General features: G+C 39.9%; 1 protein-coding gene across 1 annotated transcript in view; it reads right to left on the bottom strand.

Moving 5' to 3' along the window:
• LOC145355412 (thrombospondin type-1 domain-containing protein 7A-like) overlaps positions 1–23540 on the bottom strand; it is a 429239-nt gene that overhangs the window by 151077 nt on the left and 254622 nt on the right. The window contains exon 6 of the mRNA XM_080207485.1: positions 22307–22510. Within this exon, the coding sequence (XP_080063611.1) occupies positions 22307–22510 (204 nt within the window). The remainder of the gene's footprint in view (positions 1–22306; positions 22511–23540) is intronic.

Genomic DNA, 23540 nt, shown 5'->3' with positions numbered 1-23540 from the left:
TTCCTGCAAGCACTGCATGCTGAAATGTAGGTGAACTAACCACGAAGTGACAAATTAAGTGTGCACATTGTTTATGAATTATAGTAAAACGCGCTCTAATTGCACATCAACATGCTTGGGTGATCAACATGGGGAAATGGTACCAGTGAGGAATCTTTACAATGAGATAAAGATATGTTGAAATGATGTTCCTGATGTGCCAGGGTGGGGAACACAGCTTGACATTGATGACTGGATGGCACAATTATGACCTGGTTTTACAACACCGTAAAACTGACTTTTGGCCTTGCAATATTTTCTGCTTCCTCCCACTATTGCAAATGGGAGTGGAAAATCCCAGCCATTAACTCTGCGTTTCTCTCTCTAAGACAGCTACTACCTAACCTGCTGAGATCTTTTCCAGCTTTTTCTGTTTTTATTTCAGATTTCTAGCATCTTTTCAATTTGACTATCATGTTTCCTTGAAAGCAGTTTGTAAAATGGTAATACAAATGAAATGCAAACATTAACCTGAAATATTGCCAGAAAAAGCTTCAGAAAGACCTTGTTAACAAGGCCAAGGGATCCTTTTCCCTGATGATGCAAAGGGTGGCCCTTGCTCTCATTTTTTAAAAATATCTACTGAGACTTCTGCATTGCAGAGGCACAGTCTTGCCACTCTCCCAACACTACATGATCAGAAAATACCCCTCAATATATGCCCATTCTTAGCACCACCGTATGTTCATACTGTTGACACACATAGAAAATATACCAGTGAAGAGAAAGTTGTGGCGATTGCATCAAATTCTTCACAATGGCACAGTGGAGAGCTGTCACCGTCACTGCTCCTTTTGATGGTGAATCCTCCTTGCTACAGAACCAGAAATTAAAGATGCCAACCGAAGGCACTGGGTACAGCAAAGGCTATAGTCCTGAACATATTCTGGTGATGGCACTGAAGACTTGTAGTCCAGAACTAGCTGTACTCTTAGCAAAGATGCTCCAGTGAAGTTGCAACACTGGCACCGAACAGACAATGTGGAAATTACTAAGGTCTATCCTGTCCACAAAAAGCAGGACAAATCTAATGCAGCCAATCATTATCCCATCAATCTATGCTTGATGAGGAAAATGATGGAAGATGTCACTGGTGTGCAATCAAACAGCACTTACTCCACAACTCATTGTCGGGACCAGTAAGTATTGCTGAGACACCCAGAGAGATTGTTTAGGGATCTTTTGCTTCTAAGATGGGACTGCAGAATCTTTTTTTTCCTAAATTCAACTGTTCTAGTCTGCTTACCAATGCTCAAAATGGATTCTACCAGGGGCATTCAGCTCCTAACCTGATCACAGCCTTGGTCCAAACATGGACAAAAGAGCTGAATTCCAGGGGTTTGATGAATGTGACTGCGATTGATGTAGAGGGATACAGACCAAACATGGGAATAGGGACTAGCTTAGGGGTTTAAAAAAAGGGCAGCATGGACAAGTTGGGACAAAGGGCCTTTTCCATGATGTAAACCTTTATGACTCTATGACATAAGGGCAGCATTTCACAGAATGTGATATCAAGAAACTCTAGCAAATTGAATTCAATGGGGACCATGGGCTTCCACTGGTTGGAGTTACATCTAGCATAAAAGATGATTGTCGTGGTTGTTGGAAGCCAATTATCTCATCATTGCCAGAGTTCCTCAGCATTGTATCCTATGCCTAACCACTCACCTGCTTCATCAATGTCCTTCTCTCTAATACAAGACCAGCGATTGAGGGTGTTTGCTGATGATTGCTCAATGCTTAGCACCATTCATGGATACTTGGATAATGAAGCAGTTTGTGTCCATAACCAACAATAACCCTCAACATTCAGTCTTGGGTTGATAGGTGGCAAGTAACATTTGTGCCAAGAGTGCTTCTGTCAGGAACGATCTCTGGCCTTTTGCATGAACACTTCTGTTGTACCAAAAGCTTGTGAACTTGGTGGATGTGGTTTCAGTCCAAGGCCCTTCTCTGCTATTAAGAAATTTCTTACTGAACCAGAAGTGATAGATGCAGAAGGCAACTGTGCCTCCTAATAGTCATTACCCTATATTTCTTAACTTTCCATTATGGGCACTACACATTGCTGCATAACAATGTATCTGTGATAAAGGCTACTAATATACATAATGTTTTTCCCTGATCAGACAGCCACCTAAGCATTATTCCATTGCAAACCCTTTTTGTTCTCTGTAGGCCACGAGGTTGATAGAAGAAACTGGGATGTCAATGTGCTCATCTGCCTTCAAGTGAAAGTGCTGTCCTGTTAATCTGATACTTGCTTTCCTTGTCAAGCAAAATATTATGTCACTTGCTTGATTTTTGTACACTGCAGATTGCCTGCTGTGGCAGATGTCTCTGGGGTCACGTGCAAGAACGCAGTGACATGGAAACTTTCTTCTATGGGAGGAGCCCCCTCAGCTTCCGTCTGCAGTGGATGTTAAAATTCTGTTAGTCTATTCTATCAAGCAAAGGAGGTGAAGACACGTCTCCGCTGATATGTTTAGCTTCACATGGAAGGATTCACAAATACAGGCTAGTGGAAAATAGAGACAAAGTATGCCATTACATTCATTTTTGCTGGTCCTTCATGATTTTTTCTTCTTCAGGTCCATTCATAACTACTGAAGGAAAACTCATCCACCCCAGTTGCAGTATGCAATTCAAATGTTTGGAGTCTCCAGGATAATGAAGGAAAGTGTTATTGCGGCAAGCAAAAATAATATGCGGAATGACAGATTACACCACAAAGTCAAATAATACATGGGGAGAAAAGGCAAATTAATCTATCAGAAAATGTAGTGGAAACTGCTCTCCCTTGAACAGGTCCTTCTTCCTCCCATGTGTCAATTTAATCTGTGCAATATTCATGTTGCTGACAGAGTTCTGTGTCAAGCTGCAAAGTGACATGAGATTTGGTTTTAACTAATTATGCTATTGAAGTGAAATTTGCACATGCCTGTAATGCAACCTTATTCTCTCCACTATACTATATGTGAGGAATTAGATATGCCTATGAATATTAATCTGCACACAAACATTATGTAAGACAAACAAACAAATGTACTTATTTATTGGCAAGCAATACCTACATGGACCACAGCAGTTCAAGACGCAGCTCACCACTACATTCACAAGGGCAATTAGTGATGGGCAATAAATCTGATCTAGCCAATACCCACATCCCATGAATGAATAAGAGAAAGTTACATTCATTTTCTAAAATGAATGCTCTATCACATATTATCTGTAAACATTGTTGTTTCATCTGAATAGAAAACATTTTAAGTAGACCATGCTAGGAACAGAGAGAGACTTTTTTATTTGAGGCAATGTCCTTGTTGAGAATAAACAACTTTTTATTATTCCACACTTTGATTTTTTTTATGAAGGTGTCCCTGGATAAGCTTTTCCATTTATGAACATTTCTGACCAGCTTTCTTGGCATCACTTTCCTCTCTGACTGTTGCTTGTTTCCATTGAGAAACATCACAGTTTGCGCTCAATGTAGACGGGAAAGCGAGTCAAGCAGGATGTGCTATGTACATTCACTAAAAATAACTGTTAACATTGGAATTCCCAACATTTGATTCCCAAAATTGAACCATTCTACTGCACAGTATTCAATGCATCATTGCAAAATGTTAGCTATAATGCAATTGTTGGGAAAAAAATCCCATCTTTCTGAATTATTTTCTAAAAGTGGTAAAAAGGAGTGAGGCTATAAGTAAACACCACATTATAAAGACAGCAATTTGATTAAAGAGACTGATAACCTTTAGCACCTTTGGATTTCGCCTGACACAAAAGCTTTACTGAGAGACAACGCACATTGATCAGCAGTGAAGAGATGTCTGCTTTAAAAAAAAGTCAGTTTAATCAAGTATCATCTTAGCACAAACAAAGTACATTTGATGACAAGCAGAAACTCCCACGAGGAGAAAAATCAATTTTCATTCTATGATCATAAAAGATCGACCAATGTGAACTCAAACTGTGTAGAGGGACAGAAGGGTCATTGAATTGGTTAAAGTGTTGGAAATATTGACAAGCTTCTACACCTTTTAGATTTTATCAAATAACAACCTCACTACACAAATTACACTTTAAAGAAAAGCTCAATAAAGCAACATAAACCACTAAATCATATCAAATTGGTATTAAGCAACATCTGTAGAACTATATCCACGTAAAAATAGATCCTTCACTTTCACTGCATTATACCGATAACTAAAATTAATACAGCCAGCAATAATATTTAAATTAATATCAAAAAGTTTGTTCTTGATTTGCTGTTTACTGTGTTTACCTCCATAAGAGTGACTACAATTCACAAAGTATTTCAATGGCTGTGAAGTGTTTGAAATGTCCTGCAGATATGAAAAGTACTATATAATTGTGAGTCTTTATTACATGCATATTTTTGTGACTTTGCACATCTGGTAGTGCAATTTCAATGAGGTATTGCAGAAGCATTGCACTGTTACAAGTACCGTCTTTCCAATGAGATATAAAATAACCTATTCTGAAGCAGAGTTGGGAATTTTTCTCAACTTCCTAGTCAATATTTATCCCCTAACTAACACACTAAAAGATACTGGCCATCATCTTATTGCTGTACGTGAGCTTGTGTAGGAATTGGCTGCCATGTTTCCTACTTACAAAAGTGACTGCACTTTAAGCATTTCACTGACTGTAAGTTGTATTCTAAACTAGGAAAACAAACTTCATAATCGCAAGTTCTTTCTTCTCAATAACAAGATGTTCATCCTCGTATCACATGAAAACGTGCAAGTTATTCTTTAAATGAAGACAGCTTTACTCTCAAATGCAACACCCACAACCAAATAAAGACATCCCTTCATATCTCAGAATTGAAGGTTTTAATTATATCTTTTGATCATAATGTCATTCTCACATTGAGAATACTGTGACTGCACAAAAAGACATTGTCTGGAACTAACAGTGGTAACAATGTCTTAATGTCAGCTGGCAGGTAATTATTATCCCGAGGCGTTAAAATCAGACAGCAAAACTAACAACATAAAATTCATCAACCGGGAAATTGTATAAAGATCAAACATGGGCACTGGGATCATAAGGCTGCTTGTTAATTTAAGTGATTGCAGCTAGTTGAGTGGCTTACACACTTGAGCAGGAGGATCAAAATTGTAAGGGGTTCATACAAATTCAAATTGGCCTTTGTTGTTTAAAATCAGCCTTGAAGTGGAGGTGGACTGGAACTGTTGCTGGAACCAATTCCAACCTGGAAAGGCAGAAGAATGGCAAAACAGGGAGAATGTGCGCTCCAAGATTTTATGATGCTGCACTGGAGGTCTTGTAGCAGAGGGTGGAGACGAGAAAAGATATCATCTATCAACAGACTTCAGGACTTCGCAAAGGCAGATTCTCATGGCAGTCAATGCAAAGGAGGCTAGCCCTGAGGACCTGGCCAGTGCCATGACAAATTAACATTGCAGAAAAGCACATTTGTTCTTTTTCACATCATGATAACTGAGCCTTCTTAGCACTTCATTCAACACTTGAAAATTTTCATCCTATAAATTTTGAATCCTGGCACATTTCTCTCATTCTTGTACAACAAGCTAATGCATAACTTGCAGCAACACCTAAATGTTGAACTTTCTGCTCTCTTATTAAAACAATATCTCTACACTCACCTTGCTCTTTTTAAAATAACAGATAATTGCTAATAATGTATTATTAAGGAGGCTTTAGCAAGGCAGTTGGAAGATCTCAATGTAATCAGGCAGAGTCAATATAGCTTTGTGAAAGAGTTTAACTAATTTATTAGAATTATTTGAGAAAGTAACAACATAAGAACATAAGAACATAAGAAATAAGAGCAGGAGTAGGCCATCTAGCCCTTCGAGCCTGCCCCGCCATTCAATAAGATCATGGCTGATCTGTCGTGGCTCAGTTCCACATTCCCGCCCTCTCCCCATAACCCTTAATCCCCTCTCTCATCAAAAACCCATCAACCCGCGTCTTAAAAATATTTAGCGAGGCAGCCTCCACCACTTCAACGGGCAGAGAATTCCAGAGATTCACCACCCTTTGAGTGAAGAAGTTCCTCCTCAACTCTGTTCTAAACCGCCCCCCCTTTATCTTGAGGCTGTGCCCCCTAGTCCTACTGTCCTTTCTGAGCGGGAAGAGTCTCTCCACCTCTATCCTATCCATCCCATTCATCATCTTATACGTCTCAATGAGATCTCCCCTCATTCTTCTAAACTCTAACGAGTACAAGCCTAGTTTATTCAGCCTCTCCTCATAGCTCAACCCCCTCAACTCCGGCATCAGCCTAGTAAACCTCCTCTGCACTCCCTCCAAGGCCAAAATATCCTTGCGTAAGTACGGCGCCCAAAACTGCACACAGTACTCCAGCTGCGGCCTCACCAATGCCCTATATAGCTGCAGCAAGACCTCCCTGCTTTTATATTCAATCCCCCTCGCTTTGAAGGCCAGCATCCCATTTGCCTTCCTGACCACCTGCTGCACCTGCAAGCTGGGCTTTTGCGACTCATGCACAAGGACCCCAAGGTCCCTCTGCACCGTTGCCTGCTGCAGTTTTTCGCCAAGATACATGAATAAAGAGAACCTGTAAACGTGCAGTGCTTAGATTTTCAGATGGTCTTTGACAAGGTTACTGTGCAAAATAAGAGCTCATGGTCGAGAGGGTAATATATTAGCTCAGATAAATAATTGGTTAACCAACAGGAAACAGAGGGTAGGCATAAATGGGTCATTTCCGAGCTAACATGTTGTGATTAATGGAGTGGCACAGGGATAATTGTTGCTTGCTAAATTGCTGATGGTAGAAAGATAAGTTGGAAAGTAATTTGTGACAAGGACATAAGGAGTTAGTAAAGGGACATGGGTAAAGGAAGTGAGTGGGAAAAACATTGGCAAATGGAGTATAATATGGAATAATGTGAGCTTGTCAACTTTGGCAGGGAGAATAGAATAACAGCGTATTATTTAAAGAGAGCGAGATTGCAGACCTGCAGATCTCTGAGATATAGAGGGATCTGGGTGTCCTGGTACATAAATCACAAAAGCTTACTATGCAAGTACAGTAAGTGATAAGTAAGGCAAATGGAATGTTGTTGTTTATTGCAAGGAGAATGGAATAAGAAAGTAGGGACGTTTTGCTACAGGTGTATACGTTATTGGAGTATCAAGTACAGTTTTGGTCTCCTTACCTAAGAAAGGATATAAATGTGTTCCTAAAAGGTTCATTCACCTGATCCCTGGAACGGGGATAATCTTACGAGGAAAGGTTGGACAGGCTGGTCCTGTGTCCATTGAACTTTAGAAGAATGAAGAGCGATCTTATTGAAACATACAAGATGCTGAGTGAACTGACAAGGTGGATTCTTGAATATATTTTCTCTTGTCTGAAGCTAGAACTAGGGGATACTGTTTAAAAATAAGTCAAAGATGAGGATTTTATTTTCTTTTATCGTATCATGAGACTTTGGAACCCTCTTCCCTGGAGAATGGTAGAGGCAAGATCATTGAATATTTTTAAGGCAAAGCTATATATATTCTTGACTAACAAGGGAGTTCAAGATCACTGGGGGTAAGCAGAATATGGAGTTAAGGCCACAGTCAGATTAGCAATGATCTTATTGAACGGCAAAGCAGATTCAAACGGCCAACTCCTGCTCCTAATTTTATGTTTGATAGACATGGCTGCAAGACCTCATTCCTATGGAGAAGGCAGTGGCAACCATGATTTGAGTGGCCATGACTAAGACTGTGGCCAGGATGGGGGTTGAAACCATCAAAAATGATGATGCACTTATAGTTAATCTTCCTTCTTATATCCTGCATTCCCCTCAACTCCCAATCAATTCAGATTTATGAGTTGCAGAATGGTGTTCAAATGCACCTTTTATTTCTCCTCCTCTCCTCATCACAACCCAAATGTTTGTGTCTTTCTTCTTTTAGATACTCAAGCTGCAAGCTGACAGGAAGAGAAGGTTGAATAGCAGGAAGGCATTGATGCAGAAAAAGCACCATCACTTGCTCTCTCACTCGCAACTGCCACCTCAGAAACTGACATTGATTGTAATTCAGTAGATGTCATTTTGGAAGTGGGACATGTATTCAGTGAGACACCAGGCTTGAGTGGCCAGCAATTAGGGTGGGAGCATGAGTCACAGAGGCGCCAGCTCATCACTTGAGTTCTGCTGCAGAGAACTCACATGAGCACTTCAATGGGGTAATGTACAGAAGTAAACAGATGGACTTGTACAATAAAATACTTCATGTCTAAATACTTTTGTCATGGTCACAGATTATAGAAAAGTCCCCCATCAACTTGGCACAAAGATTAATGCAGTGCTTGGAATCCATCATTTTTAGTACGTAAGTGGTGGTCAACTCCATTTGATGTTTCAGGTTTCATTACAAGCAAAACCCATGCAGTATCTGGGCAATGGAGTGGAAGATTGGACTGCAGTCATGCAAGATCACCTTGCTGCCACAAGCTCAAACTATTGCCACCATTGCTGCAGATTACAGTACTCAAAGTGGCCTACAGGGTGTCATAACAATCCAGCAATCTGTCCTCCTACAGATTACAAGCTGCCTGAGGCACCACCACTAGTGGCTTCACGGTCCATGACCCCTCTGTCTTCACCTAGGAAGATAGCATTCACCCCACCACCACTATTACTCTATTAGTATCCTTGCAGTTGCCTGCCAGCCAACCAACCCAGACTGCTACTGCTCATGCTGAGGTGATGCAGACCATAACCGGGCCTCGTAGGGTCTGAGCTGCTCAAGGTCAACCTGCAAAGCCATCTGCAATCTCCCATACTGTAAAATCATCAATTATATTTGATTAATTTACATATAAATTCTATTACTCGTGCATATTCTAATACATATCCTACTCTGGCAAAAATCAGGTAAAACATCCAGATAATGCTGCAAGGAAAAGTCATTGCTGTTTTGAAATAGATACATGAAAATAATGACAACAGTGAATTGCAATAAGTTGTGTATTAGAAGACTGGATTAGGTTTCCTTGTGGGTGAATATAAAACTGGAGAATTTAGTGTGAGTCACTCTTCCTGTCCGGATGCCATGGCAGGGGCTGATAATTAGGATTGAGCTTTAGCAAGCTTCCTTTCCACAGATTTGCTAATAACCTATCCAAGGCATGAATGCTTGAATATTAGAAACATATTGAGCTAGGAGTCCTGCAGATTATCCTTACTGAGACACAATATTACTTGACAGCAGTAGGAATCATAAGATATCTAAAGCTTCTTGCTTTAGAATTATGCTGGCAAAGAAAAAGAAAATTAGTTTTGTTTTGTTGACTTAATAAGATAAGGACTGGAATTCTCTGCCCTCACCCACGACTGGGATAATCCAGTCCCACTGCTATGAACGGAGATTTGGCTGAGCACCAAATTCTCCGTTCTAGCTGGCAGCAGTAGCAGGACGTGCAAGATCAGAAAATTTTGGTCCAATATAGCATAAATCTGACAGTCAGAATATGAATCAATTACCCATCTTGAACAGTTTTAGAGGTTAGTTAGAAGTCCTGCAAGGATATCTATAGTTTGGTGATAGCTTCTGAATAATTAGGTTACAGATCTCAATGCCTGACTGACTAATGCTCTAATATTTAATTGTTTTTCTGAATGCATTGCTGAGGATGCACTGGGAGAGCACAGAGTTTCTGGCAGGTAGACTTTTAAGACCAGCCGCTATCTTGCTTTATGTAGCATCAGGGTGAGTCACAAGGCAAAGGTGAGAAAAAGCAGGTGGTGGTGACAGATTGGAATTCAGTTGTTTCCAGATCTCAATATACCTGAATCACATCAATAAAAGCAATCATGCTGTTTGGAAAATCTACCCTGAAATTCTGTTGATAAGGAGATAATCATCCAGCTCTTTTCAAAGCAGTTAGCTGATGCAACATTAATTTCTCATGGGAATCAATTCCATACATCTAGTATTTTGTGGACAAAACCTTTGAAGTTTATCTTAAACAACATGTAGATCATTCATGTCTTTTATTATTTTAAAGGATCTGGGACAAGTCTTCTCTCCGTTTTTTCTCCTAAATGAGTCTGGTCATAACATTTATCCACATTAGAATCTGTCATCCAAAGTTTAGTTATTTCATTTGTTCGGATTCTTCGTAATGTAACCTTTTTACATTGGTCACAATCATGAAGCCCCAGATAGTCAGCAAAGAAGTTTGTTTAAGAACTGTGCAAAAAAAAAGATCCAGATGGATTCCAGATAGCTCCACTCATCTTTGTCACAAGACAAAGATTGATCCATTTATCATCACTCTCTGCTTTCATGTTGTCAAGCCAATTTTCAATTTAGCCTGTTAAATGTGTCATTAATTATGAGCACTTTTAAGAGATCTTCTTGTGTAGGATTTTCTGAAATACCTTTGAAAAATGTAAGTAAAATAAATTCACCAGATGACATACATCTATTGATCCAATTAACGCTTCAAAGAAACCCTGTAGATTGATGAGGTATGGTACCTTGTTTTTAAAGTCCCTTCTGACTACAATTTGTGACCTCAATGCTCTTTAGATGAATATTGATAGCATTTTGTAAAGTGAATGGACCCAGTAGACTTCAGTCAGTAAATGAACAGACATTTAACCTTACTAACATTCAGGATTATATTCTATAGGCGATTTCAATGAGTCACTTACCTGGTGTACAGCCTCACCTGGCTGGAATGTACAGCAGGAATTTGACTGGATACTTTTTTTTCTGTCTTGTGACAAGAGGTGGCCACTGACAGAGGCACTAACTACACTTCTATAAAAATTCAGATTTCAGGTCCAAAGATTTGCCTGTTGGGAGCACATAGGGATTCAGGCATGGAGATCTGTGAGACCCGAAATATTTTTTGCCCATTATGGGTGGATAAACTTACAGGGCTGACTGACCTTCGTGCCAAAATCAGTCTTTGCTTCTGCGGTCAAGAACATTTGTCATCTGTACTGACACATGATAAATGATCATTTGGACAAGGTACTGGAGAACTATGACTACTGCAGCATTAAAGCAACAATGACTTGTCTTTAGAGATTATGGAGTGTAGAGAGGGGTGAAAATAATGTAAAAAATTGAAAAAGCTAATTTTCTCTCATTCTAGATATGAAATATGAAAACAGCAGTCAGAAAAATAATTTTTTTTTTAAATTTTAGGCAATATATGAGATTCTGGTGGAATTTAATCATGCTGAGGGAAAAAAGAATAAGCAACAAAGCCATTTAAATAAACCCAGCATGTTAATTTGCCAGAATAAACTTGCAAATTGTGTTGTCAAATAAGAAAAACTCCTTGCTCTGTGGTGCATGGAATCGCATGGTGTAGAAGTGATAGTATTAGCATAATTAGTTCAAATAAAATATCCCCTGTTGAAACCTTATTTTAAATTTTCTTTTCAGCTTAGAGGAGATGCTAACTCAGGTGAAGCAATACTCACAGCTGGTAAGAAATGGAAGATACTCACCTGACACCAACAAAACAATGATGGGGTTGACTGGCTGATAATTTACAGATCATCTTTTACTTGTGTGCTTAGTCAACTGCGATTTTAACTAATTAGTGATTGTATGGTTAAATAGTGAATGAGACCCACAAGTGTTGGTTCACAAAATATATTTAATAACTTGCAGGCATTTCCAGACTAAATCCTCAAATGAGTAAATCATCACCATTTTGTTTATTTCTGGCATTGACTTAAGTAAGTAAACTTTTAAGGGATAGGTTCATCAGTTTACATTTCTAAACTGGAGCCTTGCCCACTAAGTATGCGTTTGAGATATTCAGATCCATATTCCATAGAATTTTCCATCCATTAAAATCTGTAATTGGAAAGTTGAGCACGTGTCCCACTCAATTTTATAATCTGTGCCCCGATGGGCAAACTTCTTGGCCTGAAACCTGAACGGATAGGATTACTCCAGTACTGTATGATCGTCACTGCTGGCTAATGAAATGACATTAAATATATTAGCATTTCAACTGTGGCTTAACTCAATAAATCCTTTCTCTAATGAACAAATGGGTGGATCTTGGAATTTATCGGACTGTAAAAAATGGGTGATAGTAGTCTGTTCTATAATTTTCATTGAAATCAAACATTTTAAAAATCAGCAGTTACGCAAAACAGGTTATTGACTTGCTATAACCAATTGCTCAAAAATCAAGATCAAACCCATCTACTGGCATAATCTCACCAGAGTTTGCGCTGTCAGGTCATTAAAAAAAGTCATGGCACTTTTTGCACAGATCATTTAGTGTGAGATTTGCAGGGATTAGTGGGTGGGATACTTGATGACAGCCACACATAAAGCCTCTCCAGTAATCTTCCTACAATTTTGTTGATTTGAATTTATCAATGTAGAAATCAGGGGGAAGAGGAACACTGTTCCTTTTCTCTTCAGGGCACAAGGCATTCTTGGAGGAGGTAGCAGAACACGTGAATATATTTCCACTTGTGCATACACTGGGCTGGATTTAATGTGGGCCCATCTACTGGCTGGAGAACTGTGGTATCATGTTGTGGTCACTTTCAGGAGTCTTGATGTGATTTAACTCAAATCAGATCGTATGCAGCCTGCTGTTGGGTGCACCGAGAGCTTTCAAAACAAAAACGTCTGCTTCTGAGAGCTGCTGATCTATCAAAGGCTGTGAGGTCTTCAGACCTGGCAGCACCACAGGCAGCATTGGCACTAAAAGTAATGCAGAGGGCATAGAAGAATGAACAGCTATGGACACCCAGGAGCCTAAGAAAGTACAGGGGCTTTTCCGGAAGGCCCTTGATGCTAATAAAGATCTCCATTGACTGCACCCCAGCTGCAGGCCTGCCAGAGTATACCTTGAGCCTTGCCCATGTGGTCTGCTGTCCTACCCTCTCCACTGCTGGTAGGGTACATGCTGTGGTGGGATGAGACCCTTAAGTAAATTGGCCAGCTAAGGTCCTAAGATCAAGAAGGCCAATCTCAACTACCTGACTTAATCAGTGGGGTGGGGGGAGGGGAAACCCAAAGCTTTCCACTCAAAACATTCCTGACTCTGAGTCCACCCAAGGGAGGTGATTAAATTCAACCCATTATGTTAACAACTGAGAAACAAATTTTCAAGACTCAGGGCATGCAGTGTAGCTGACACAGCAGTATACTTCAAATGAAACTTAAATCTTGCAGTACAGTATTATAGTATTGGCCAGGATGTGTTTCCTGCCAACACCTGCTGTCATCCTGAAAATTCTGGCCACATGAAAATGGGTATGTGCCAGAAGGGGAGCTAACACAATCATAGAATCCCTACAGCACAGCTACAGTGCAAAAGGAGATCATTCAGCTCATCGAATCTGTAGTAAGTCTTAACCAGGCTTACCCCATAATCCCATGTATTTACCCCACTGATTCCCCTAACTTATATAACTTGAGACACCAAGAGGCAATTTATCATGGCCCTTCAACCTAACCTGCATATCTTTGGAAAGTGGGCGGAAACCAGAACACCCACAGGAAATCCATGCAGACACAGGGAGAATGTGCAAACTCCAAACAGACAGTCAGCCAAGGCCAGAATTGAACCCAGGTCCCTGGCACTGTGAGCCAGCTATTATGTCACCATGTTGCCCACATCCTATCCATTAATTTGCTATGATAGAAAGGACGCACAAAAGAAGAAGAAAGGCCAGAGTTTTGATTATGGAAGCTCCTTTCAAGCTCTGCTGGTACCATCTTTTGCCTTTTTTTGCAATCTTTCACATTCTTATCAACTGACTCCTTCCCTAATATATACTGTACCATAGCAGCAAAATGCAACATTCTGTCATAGAGTTCATGTGAAATGTTTATCTGGCAATATGTATGTGGGGTAGGCTAAGGGTTAGCCTACTGAAAGCATTATCTGAATCTAATGTCTGTTCTTTTTTAGCACTTTACAGCAGCTTGCTTTACTCACTCCCATCACTAGCAAATACTGGCGCAAATGGAGAGGTTCAGTTAGTGAGATAGAGAATGGAACCCTTAATGAATCACAGAGCACAATGAAAAGAAGAGAATGAAAAGGAAGAAATGCAAGTGTCAATGGAGTTCAAAAACCTTCACTTAAACAAAAGGATATCTGTGCATCAATGTTGTTTTCATGGAAACATTTGAGAATGTGGTAAGAAATCTTCAAAGCTTGGGACAAGGAGATAATGAAATAATTTTAAACCATAATAGTGAGTGAAAGCTATTACTTCATATCGTACCTTAACGCATCCTACAAAGAGTACAATAATTTTGATTTCAAATAATATTCTGCTGAAACAACTAAAATTTTGAGGATGTATGTAAAGATTTGTTAACTAATTATGAAAAACTGCAAACATGGGATGAGGTGGCTTAGTGTAGAAGCATATGCCCTTTCAATTTAGTATCCAGCACTGTCAACATCATTCCTGATGGACACACCCCAACTGCACAAATAGCTCGTACTTCAGGAAAAATGAACAGACTCAAATCAGAAACAAAAATATTGGTGGCATGGTGGCACAGTTGTTAGCACTGCTGCCTCACAGCACCAGAGACTTGGGTTTGGTTCCTGACTTGGGTCACTGTCTGTGTGGAGTTTGCACGTTCTCCTCATATCTGCGTGGTTTTCTCCAGTTTCCTCCCACAGTCCAAATATGTGCAGGTTAGGTTGACTGGACAAGCTAAATTGCTACTTAGTGACAGGGGGCTAGTAGGGTAAATACGTGGGATTGCAGGGATAGGGGCTGGGTGGGATTGTGGTCGGTGCAGACTCAATGGGCTGAACGGCCTCCTTCTGCACTATAACAATTCTATGATTCTAAGAAAGATGTCTGTGGAATAAATACATCAAATATCTTTTCAATGTATTTAAAGAAGATAACAGGCTGAGTAAAGGTAGATTTATTCTTCATTTGGCCATTCGATATCTGATTTGGGAGCACCATCACATTAGAATGATATCAACGCATTTAACTACACAAAGTGCCTATGTGTACTTGTGTCACACTAAGATGTAAAACTTAGGCATGATGTTGCTGGAATAAACTGAAAAGAAGTCTAAATTTCTCCAATGTTAACACATTGATCACTTGTAAATTATTTGTTACAATCATTTTCCTGAAATGCTTCATAAATTTGTGTGCATCTAACTGGCATTCCAAGCACAATGCTCAAATGCTTTGAATGTTTACTTTTTCCAAATTCTGGATCATTTTAACATATAAATTGGATAGTTTATTAACACACTTAAATTGAGATTAGTCAAGGGCTGGTTTCTACTTATTAATTAATTTGGGTGTAACTTAACCACTGAAATAGAGGGAAGGAACTAGATTACATCAGTTATCTGTTTTAACTGAGAGTTAAACTGTTATTGTGTTTGCCATTTTGCTGAAGCAAATTTAATATCAACAAATAAAACAACTATAGGGGATATAATCTCAAGCATAATACTGGATCTTAATTATTGAACAAATGAAGCATGACACATTATCGTTCAACACAATGTAACCCAGCCCGTTAAACCTAATAACTTTGCTCTATGAGATGCAGGGGAAACACCACTGACATGAAATTTAATTTCTTCTGCATGTTATAGTCCCATTAAATAAATCAAAGCACTCAGGTGCATTTTTAGTCACATTTGCCTCATACATTGTTTTAAAGCCTGTTAATGGCCACTTCCTTAAAATTTAAAAACCCATTGTCCATGGGATTAATCCACTTCCAAGAAGTGATCAAGACAAATAGCAAAAATATCATCCAACAAAAACAAAAAGCTTTTGCAGGCAATCTGCAACTTGCTGTTTGGGAAGTTTTGTTGAAGGTCTGGGTACAGCTGTTCTTTTACCTCATGGGTTGGAGCACCGTTAATCAATTTTCTAATGGACACAATTTGGGCCTGCAGCATTATCACTACAGGGGGAGGGGACATGGCTTTTTGTGATAGTGTAAAACGGGTGGCATCCTGATGATGATCCACTATCACCCATTTAACACTTCAGCACAAAGTCAAGATTTAACCACTGCATTTTTGGTGGTTTAACCTCCAGAGGGATTATGCTGTCAGGTTGGAATCTTGAGTCTTTTACAATGTTGCCTCTATTCACCAGAAACCACCACACACACACACACACACACACACACACACACACACACACACACACACACACACACACACACACAACCAACCCTCTTCACAGCACCCTCTCCCCTCACTGTGTCCCTTCACCATGCACTCTTTCCATCTTAAAAATACTCTCTTCACTCTGGCCAAGACTTTTATCACCCACAGCTATTCTCTCCCTCCATATTGACACCTCTCCTCCTCTTTAACATTGTGAGGTTTCTTAAAATTTCTTTACATTTAATGTATTTTATAAATGCAGGCTGTTTTTATTGCTTTGGAACACGTAATAGGTGCAGACCTGCAGATTCAGTACATCAACACCACAGCATGAGACGCTTATACTCAGGGTTATGCTGGAACTGAAAATATACCAGGTTCATGTGGGCAGGGACCTACTATTTAAACAGGACCACTTGCAATTGCACATCGACCATCCTTGGAGTTCAACACACCAGATCCATGTTGATCATGGCTAACACCAAAGCCCGCCTTAGGAGGCGAGTGGATAGCGGGTGGCCCCTAAATGAGCTGTCCAGCCCACTAGTTATATGTCAATGAGGCTTTTTACATTATTATTGGGTTCCCACCTGATCAGGGCCACTAGGGTGGGCCAGGTGAATTCAAAATACCCTCATGCCCAATTCAGCATGCAATCTGGATTCCCACAGATGGCCAGTGAATCCTCCCCAATAGTAATAGAAACTTGCATTAATACAGCATCTTTAACACCCCAACATACTCCCAAGAAGGATATCCATCTAAATCTGACACAGAGTGACAAGAGGAGAAATTACAACAGCTGACTAAAATCTTGGTCAAAAGGGTGGTTTTTAAGGAGCATCTTAGGAGGAGAATAGGGAGGTGGAGAGATTGGGGTAGACATTTCAGAGTTCAGCGCCTAACCAACTGAAGGCACAACAATGGAGGGACAAAATAAATTGTGTACGCACAACAGATGGGAATTGGTTAAACACAAAGTCCTTAGAGATTACATGGGGCAGAATTAAATATCCACTTGGTGGTAAATTTGGATATGGTGGCATTTAACTGGATGGGATGGTGTTGAGTGTAAAGCCCACTGCCTTATGGCCCAACTAAGCCCAGGGCGGGAAGACTTGTGGATGGCCTTCATGTCCAGATGCTAATTGAGGCCCTTAAATGGTCAACCATTGCCTACTTAATATTCATCCAGTGGTTAGAAGAAGGTGGGGAAGTGGTAGTCATCACATGGGAAGCATTTGTGAGCTTGAGGTTTTCTTGGGGTACCTTGGGGTGAGGGGATCCTGCATTTAAAGGCATTTGGTTAGGGAATCAGGAAAAGGGATGTTCTGTTGAGAATCACATTCCCTACCCTTGCCTCCCATTCATCTTCTGCCCAGCACTCAATCGCCATTTCTCAACCCCATCCTTTCCTCACTCACCTTTGGTCTTGAATCCCTCATTGATCCTGGGCCCCTGATGGATGTGTGGTTGCAACTGCCACTGCTGCCACTTTAATCAAGGGAAAGCCCTACAATGGCCACTTGAGTACCTGATGGGCACTTAAAACAGTGAACCTTTCCTAACAGAGGCAATGTGGAGCTTTTAATAGCTCATTAGGCAGTGGACAAGACCCTGGCGTTTGGTATAAATTACACCCATAGGGATTAAAAAAGGCCATGGAAGGACTTGAAGGCAAAGAAACAAATTTTAAATCTGAAGCATTATTTAGCAGTATTGTTTGCTGGTTCTGACACCTTCAATGTCAAGTATACAAATGATGCCAATTTGTATTATTCCCTAGGAAGCTACTTGGCTGACTTCAGTTGAGTGATTCTCTGCTGGATATGGAAATGTGGACTTCATGGGAAATGCAAATACTACTCAATTTTATGCATTTACCACAGGGAAGGGCTTGTTAAAATAAAACCAATTTAACTTATAATTATCTGGAATATGGTTTCATCTTTGGCAATTTCCATCTACAATTTTTTCATAGTTATAAATTTTAGTAGCCAGTTAATAAATAAGCCAATGTATGTTACTGCCTGACAAAATTTACTTGCTTAAATATTAAAGCTGTGCAACTAATCAACATGACACTTTGCATTAATAGTTCCAATGCGAAGCAGCTGAATCGAGCACACATTCTTCAATTTCATCTCCACAGTCATTCATTTTAGTAAAACAACTTCAGGCTGTTTTCAATTCAACTTAAATCTTTGCAACTTGCATTCAAACAATTATATCAACCAGTTGCTGCATATTGGAGTTTTAAAACCATGCAGCAAAATTGTGATGAACTTAATCTTTGTATTTACCTTGCTTTCACTGGAGTTTCACTGATGAATAGCTCCTTTTGCTACTAAGTTAGCAGGTTTTAAAGGGGGTTCCTTGCCCAACACCAACACAGATTTATAAGGAAAGACCATTTGGTGTTGATCCTATAAGAAGTTTCTAGGCAACCCTTATGGCTAATCATAAGTTTGTGTGTGCTTTTCCAGCTTCAACTGTAAAACTGCCTGCAGTTATTTTTATCCTCCAAGTTTATGTGCAATTTGTAATTACTGCTGGCTTGAATAATAAGCAACATTAGCTGGAATTAATTAAATGCAGTCTGTCTGGGTGGAAATCATGGCGGGCTGGCCCACTTAATGACAGGAGAGGCCTCATATCAGTCTCACAGTGGTAGGAAAACCTCTATTGATTAAGAGAGAGAATAGAAGGAACAGACACAGAATTCCTAGCAGCTCATTAATAAGCCACTTGACTTCCAGTACATAGGAACATAGGAATTAGGAGCAGCAGTAGGTAAATTCAGACTTACGAGCCTGCTCTGCCATTCAATCAGATCATGGCTGATCTCTCCCTGCTCTCAGATCTACTTCCCCACCTGTTCCCCATTTCCCTTTAATCCTTTTATTATCAAAAATGTATCTATCTCATTCTTTTACCCATTTAATGATTCAGACTCCATCACACTATGGTGCCGTGAGTTCCACACATTCACCATGCTCTGCGAGAAGTAGTTCCTCCTCATCTCAGTTTTAAATCTACCCCCTCTCTATCTATATCTGTGACCTCTTGTTCAAGATTGCCCCCCAAGGAGAAACATTTGGTCTACATTTGCTTTATCAATCCTTTTAGTATTTTATAAACCTTGATCAGATCTCCTCTCATCCTTCTAAACTCCAGCTATAATCACAAACTATTCAATCTCTCATCATACATCAACCCTTTCATCCCCAGAATCAATTTAGTGAACTGCCTCTAATGCCACCAGATCCTCTCTCAAATTAGGAACCAAAATTGGACACAATACTCCAGATGTGGTCTCACCAACACCCTGCATAATTGCAACAATACTTTTCTACTTTTATACTCCAGTCCCTTTACAATAAGTGCTATCATTCCATTTGCTTTTTTTATTACAGGACCAGCCTCAGACAGAGGCATGGCTATTGAGAGCTACCCACTTGCCATTACTACTAACTCCCCTCACTATTCTCTCCAGCCACTCCCACTTTTGGCCTCCCACTCCCACATTTGGTCTTGGGTCCCTCCGCGATCCTGGGCTTCAGGTGAGTGCAATGCCACAGACTACCAGCCCTCCTACTAATGGCATGAGAGGCTGCCAGCCTCTAATTAGTAAGCATCGGGGATCTCATGGTGGGGAAGGTGTGCTGGTAGCCAATTAATTGCCTCAACAACATACGATTCTATTGGGCCACCTCCACTGATGACTGTTCTCCCTGGTTTTCCGATAGGCCCAGCCTTCATATTTGAATGATTCACTACATCGTACAGAACAGAACAGCGTATTCTAAAATGCATTAGGTAAAAAAAAAATACAAAATAAGAGATCACAGTGTTGGGAATAGCATGGACAATAGATTGCTTAGCTAACATGAAAAAATCAGGATAAGTGGGTCCTTTTCGGGTTGGCAAACTGTAATTGGAAGGGTGCTGCAGGGCCCCAACCACTTACGATCAATGAGTGGAATTCTCCTAACCCACCCACGGCAAGTTTGGTGGCAGATGGACATGGAGAATCCAGTGAGAGCCAAAAAGGTGGAAACCTGCCAGCATAAAATTAAGATATAGTTCCAAGTCAGGATGATGTGTGGTTTGTAGGGAAGCCCCAAAAGATGGTGTTCCCATCCATCTGTTATCCTTGTCCTTCTGTTTGGTAGAATCTGAGTGTTTGGAAGGTGATGTTGAAGATGTCTTGGTAAGTTGCTGTTATGCAATTTGTAGATGGTACCCACTGCTACTAATTTGTATTGGTGGTCAAGGGAGTCAATGTTTAAGATATCAGATGGGACGCCAATCAGATGGGCTGCTTTGTCCTGGATAGTGTCAAGCTTCCTGAGAAGTTTTGGAGCTGTATGCATCCAAATAGGTACAGAGTATTCCATCACATTCCTGACTTATGCACCATAGATGGCTTTGTGGAGTCAGGAGATTAGTTACTTGCCACAGAATTCCCAGCCTCTGACCTGCTCTTGTAGTCACAGTATTTGTATAGTTGTTTCAGTTCAGTTTCTGGACAATGGTAACCCCCAGGATGTTGATAGAAGGGGATTCAGTGATGGTAATGCCATTGAATGTCAAGGGGAGATAATCATTGCCTGGAATTTGTGTGGTGCAAATATTACTGCCATTTATTGATCAAGCATAAATATTGTTCAGCTCTTGCTGCATATGGACATGGACTGCTTCAATATCTGAGGAATCACAAATGATGAACGTCGTGCAATCATCAGTGAACATTTCTACTTTTGACCTCATATTATAGGGAACGTCATCCATGAAACAGCTGAAGATGGCTTCACCGAGAACGTTACCCTGAGGAACTCCTGCAGCGATATCTTGGGACTAAGATGATTGACCTCCAACAAACACAACCATGTTTCTTTGAGTCAAACATGACTCCAATGAACAGAGTCTTCACCTGATTCTCATTGAATAATGTGATACCAAACTGAATAAATGTGACCTTAATGTCAAGGGCAGTCACTCTCTCCTCACCTTTTGAGTTCAGCTCTTTTTTCCAATGTCAGGACCAAGACTGTAATGAGATCCAAAACCATATGACAGAAAGGACTTGAGCCTCTACCATCACTATCCACACTATTCATATTTCCAGACTACAACAGGTGTAAAATGTTCATGGGCTTCCTGATGAACCGTAACAAGTACATTTCATACTGCTAGGCCAGTTATTACATGGTTGGACCCCAGCCCCAATCTCAAAGCAGTACCTCCATTCTACTGTGTGATATACTTCATTTTTTACACACAGTGGGTGGAAATTTCCATTCTGGGTCTAATTCTAGTAGCTAATTTAGTGGTGGCTAATTTGGAAAGAGTACTTAATTCTAACAAGATTGTCTATTAATGAGCATAAATGACATGCAAATGCACGCAAAAGGACTGATCAACATTGCTTGTAGAGAAGCTTACTCTAACTTCATTTCAAAAATTAATCCCACCATCAGGAAGTAGCTTTTTTGCCTCACGCCAAATTAAGTTTCCTCACCCTTGCCAACCTTCCTTTCGCTGGCAGGACTGGAAGATTCCACCCTGCGTCCAGTCTGCATGCGCCCATCAGCTAACAGCCTCTGGTACAGAAAAATGAATTGCTTTATTCAGAGAGCTCATGTCCACTAGGATTTGATTTGCAGCTACCCACACTTCATTCCCATAGCACACATAAAGATAGAAGACTGGAGATACTCTTCTCATTAGCTTAGGCTGTATTTGAAACCAAGTAGGCAAAATGATTCTGAGTCTAACCCACAATTAGACATGGTTTCTATCAAAAAATCCAGGGTGAATGATCTGCAAATGCAGATGGTAGAATCAGGTGTTAAATGAATGACATCAGTAACAAAGATTCCATCGTGCAGGTGCTCATGCAAATAGCAATCTGAACAGAATTATTTAATTAAAACATAGACTGAAACTAAGGAACTGACTTAAAACATCCTGAAAGATTTCTCTTATACCATTGAAGTTGATAATAAATCAAGTCATCATGTCTTATTCTCAGTGTGTGAAAAAAATGTATTTCTACATACAAGTTCCTCAGATATCCATTTATAATAAACTTACTATTGCTGTTGATACATTGAACTTCTGGTGTCTGGATGCCTGGCCCACACTCACTGTCATTGTCAGGTGTACATTCTCCCAGTCTCACAACCTGCCAACTGTAACAGGATGGGTCGTCACAAGGGATAGCTTCAATCAAGTGCGGACAATTTCCTGTCCCGCCAGTAGGTTCATTGGCAATGTGTCGTTTCCGAAGTTTAAATCCTAAAGGAAGGAATAATTTTACTTTTTTCATTTTCCTGTTTACAAAACAGAGTCAATAATAGAAAGCAGCAAATTCAATCTACACTGTCCCTTGCCTTATTCTTATCTAACTTTTAATACACATGTGAAGTCTTTAACAGAATCTGGAATTACATTGGCTCATGAAGGTGAATCTTTCAAATTAAGAATTATATAAACAGGGCTGATTATCAATTGACATTCAAATTCTGCACTGATTGAAACAAAGGTTGCCTGGAGCCTTTGCATCTTCTATATTATTTAATTGTCACACTTGTTTTACATTTTATTGAAAATATTATCGCAATCTTTTGAAAAAAATCTGCACAAATTGTTTTTTTTTTATTTGGAATCTACAGTTTTCCATCATAAATTAAATATATATTTGCCATGCAGTTTGCGAAATAGATGGAGGTTCCTCTGTGTAATAGCTGTTGTGAGATCGCAGACTCGTCAAGTGTTTTGATATACTTATTGCACAGGGGAGTTTGAAAACATTAATCAATAGAAAAAGTGCAGAAAACCATCCAAATATATGTTTTAAAGCTACTCTTTAAAGTTTAGTTTCCTTGGTTTTCCAGAATGTTCTGTTTTGTAGTGTCTCAAAAGCAGCTGTCAAAAACCCAGAGTTGTCCACCAAAGAAACGGATATTTTTGGAAAGTGTCATGCAAAAATTCTAATTCAGTAAAATAAATAATTCATCAAGAGAATTCAACTTGGTGTTGCATTGGCACAATATGGAACCTGAGTAGGCACCCCCTTCACTGCTTGCACGCCAGTTTATTCCCGTGCTCTGAGCAACCCTTGACCTGGCTTGACCCCAACAGTCTATGTTCTAAACAGCCTGACTCAAAATCTGACAAGATCTGAAATCTGAACAACTTTGTTCCCAAGTTGTTGGTTTTGAGACACTGCATTTATATTCCCAAAATATATGCACTCCAATATTTAAAGTACATACTACAAATAATATCTGATATTTGTTGCAATCCTGTGGATGATAGATTTTGC

The sequence above is a fragment of the Carcharhinus amblyrhynchos genome, chromosome 2 (genome assembly GCF_965287045.1).
Source record: "Carcharhinus amblyrhynchos chromosome 2, sCarAmb.v2.hapA, whole genome shotgun sequence".
Lineage (NCBI taxonomy): Eukaryota > Metazoa > Chordata > Chondrichthyes > Carcharhiniformes > Carcharhinidae > Carcharhinus > Carcharhinus amblyrhynchos.
The sequence above is the reverse complement of the archived record's forward strand: the minus strand, read 5'-3'. Positions and strand labels throughout refer to the sequence as shown.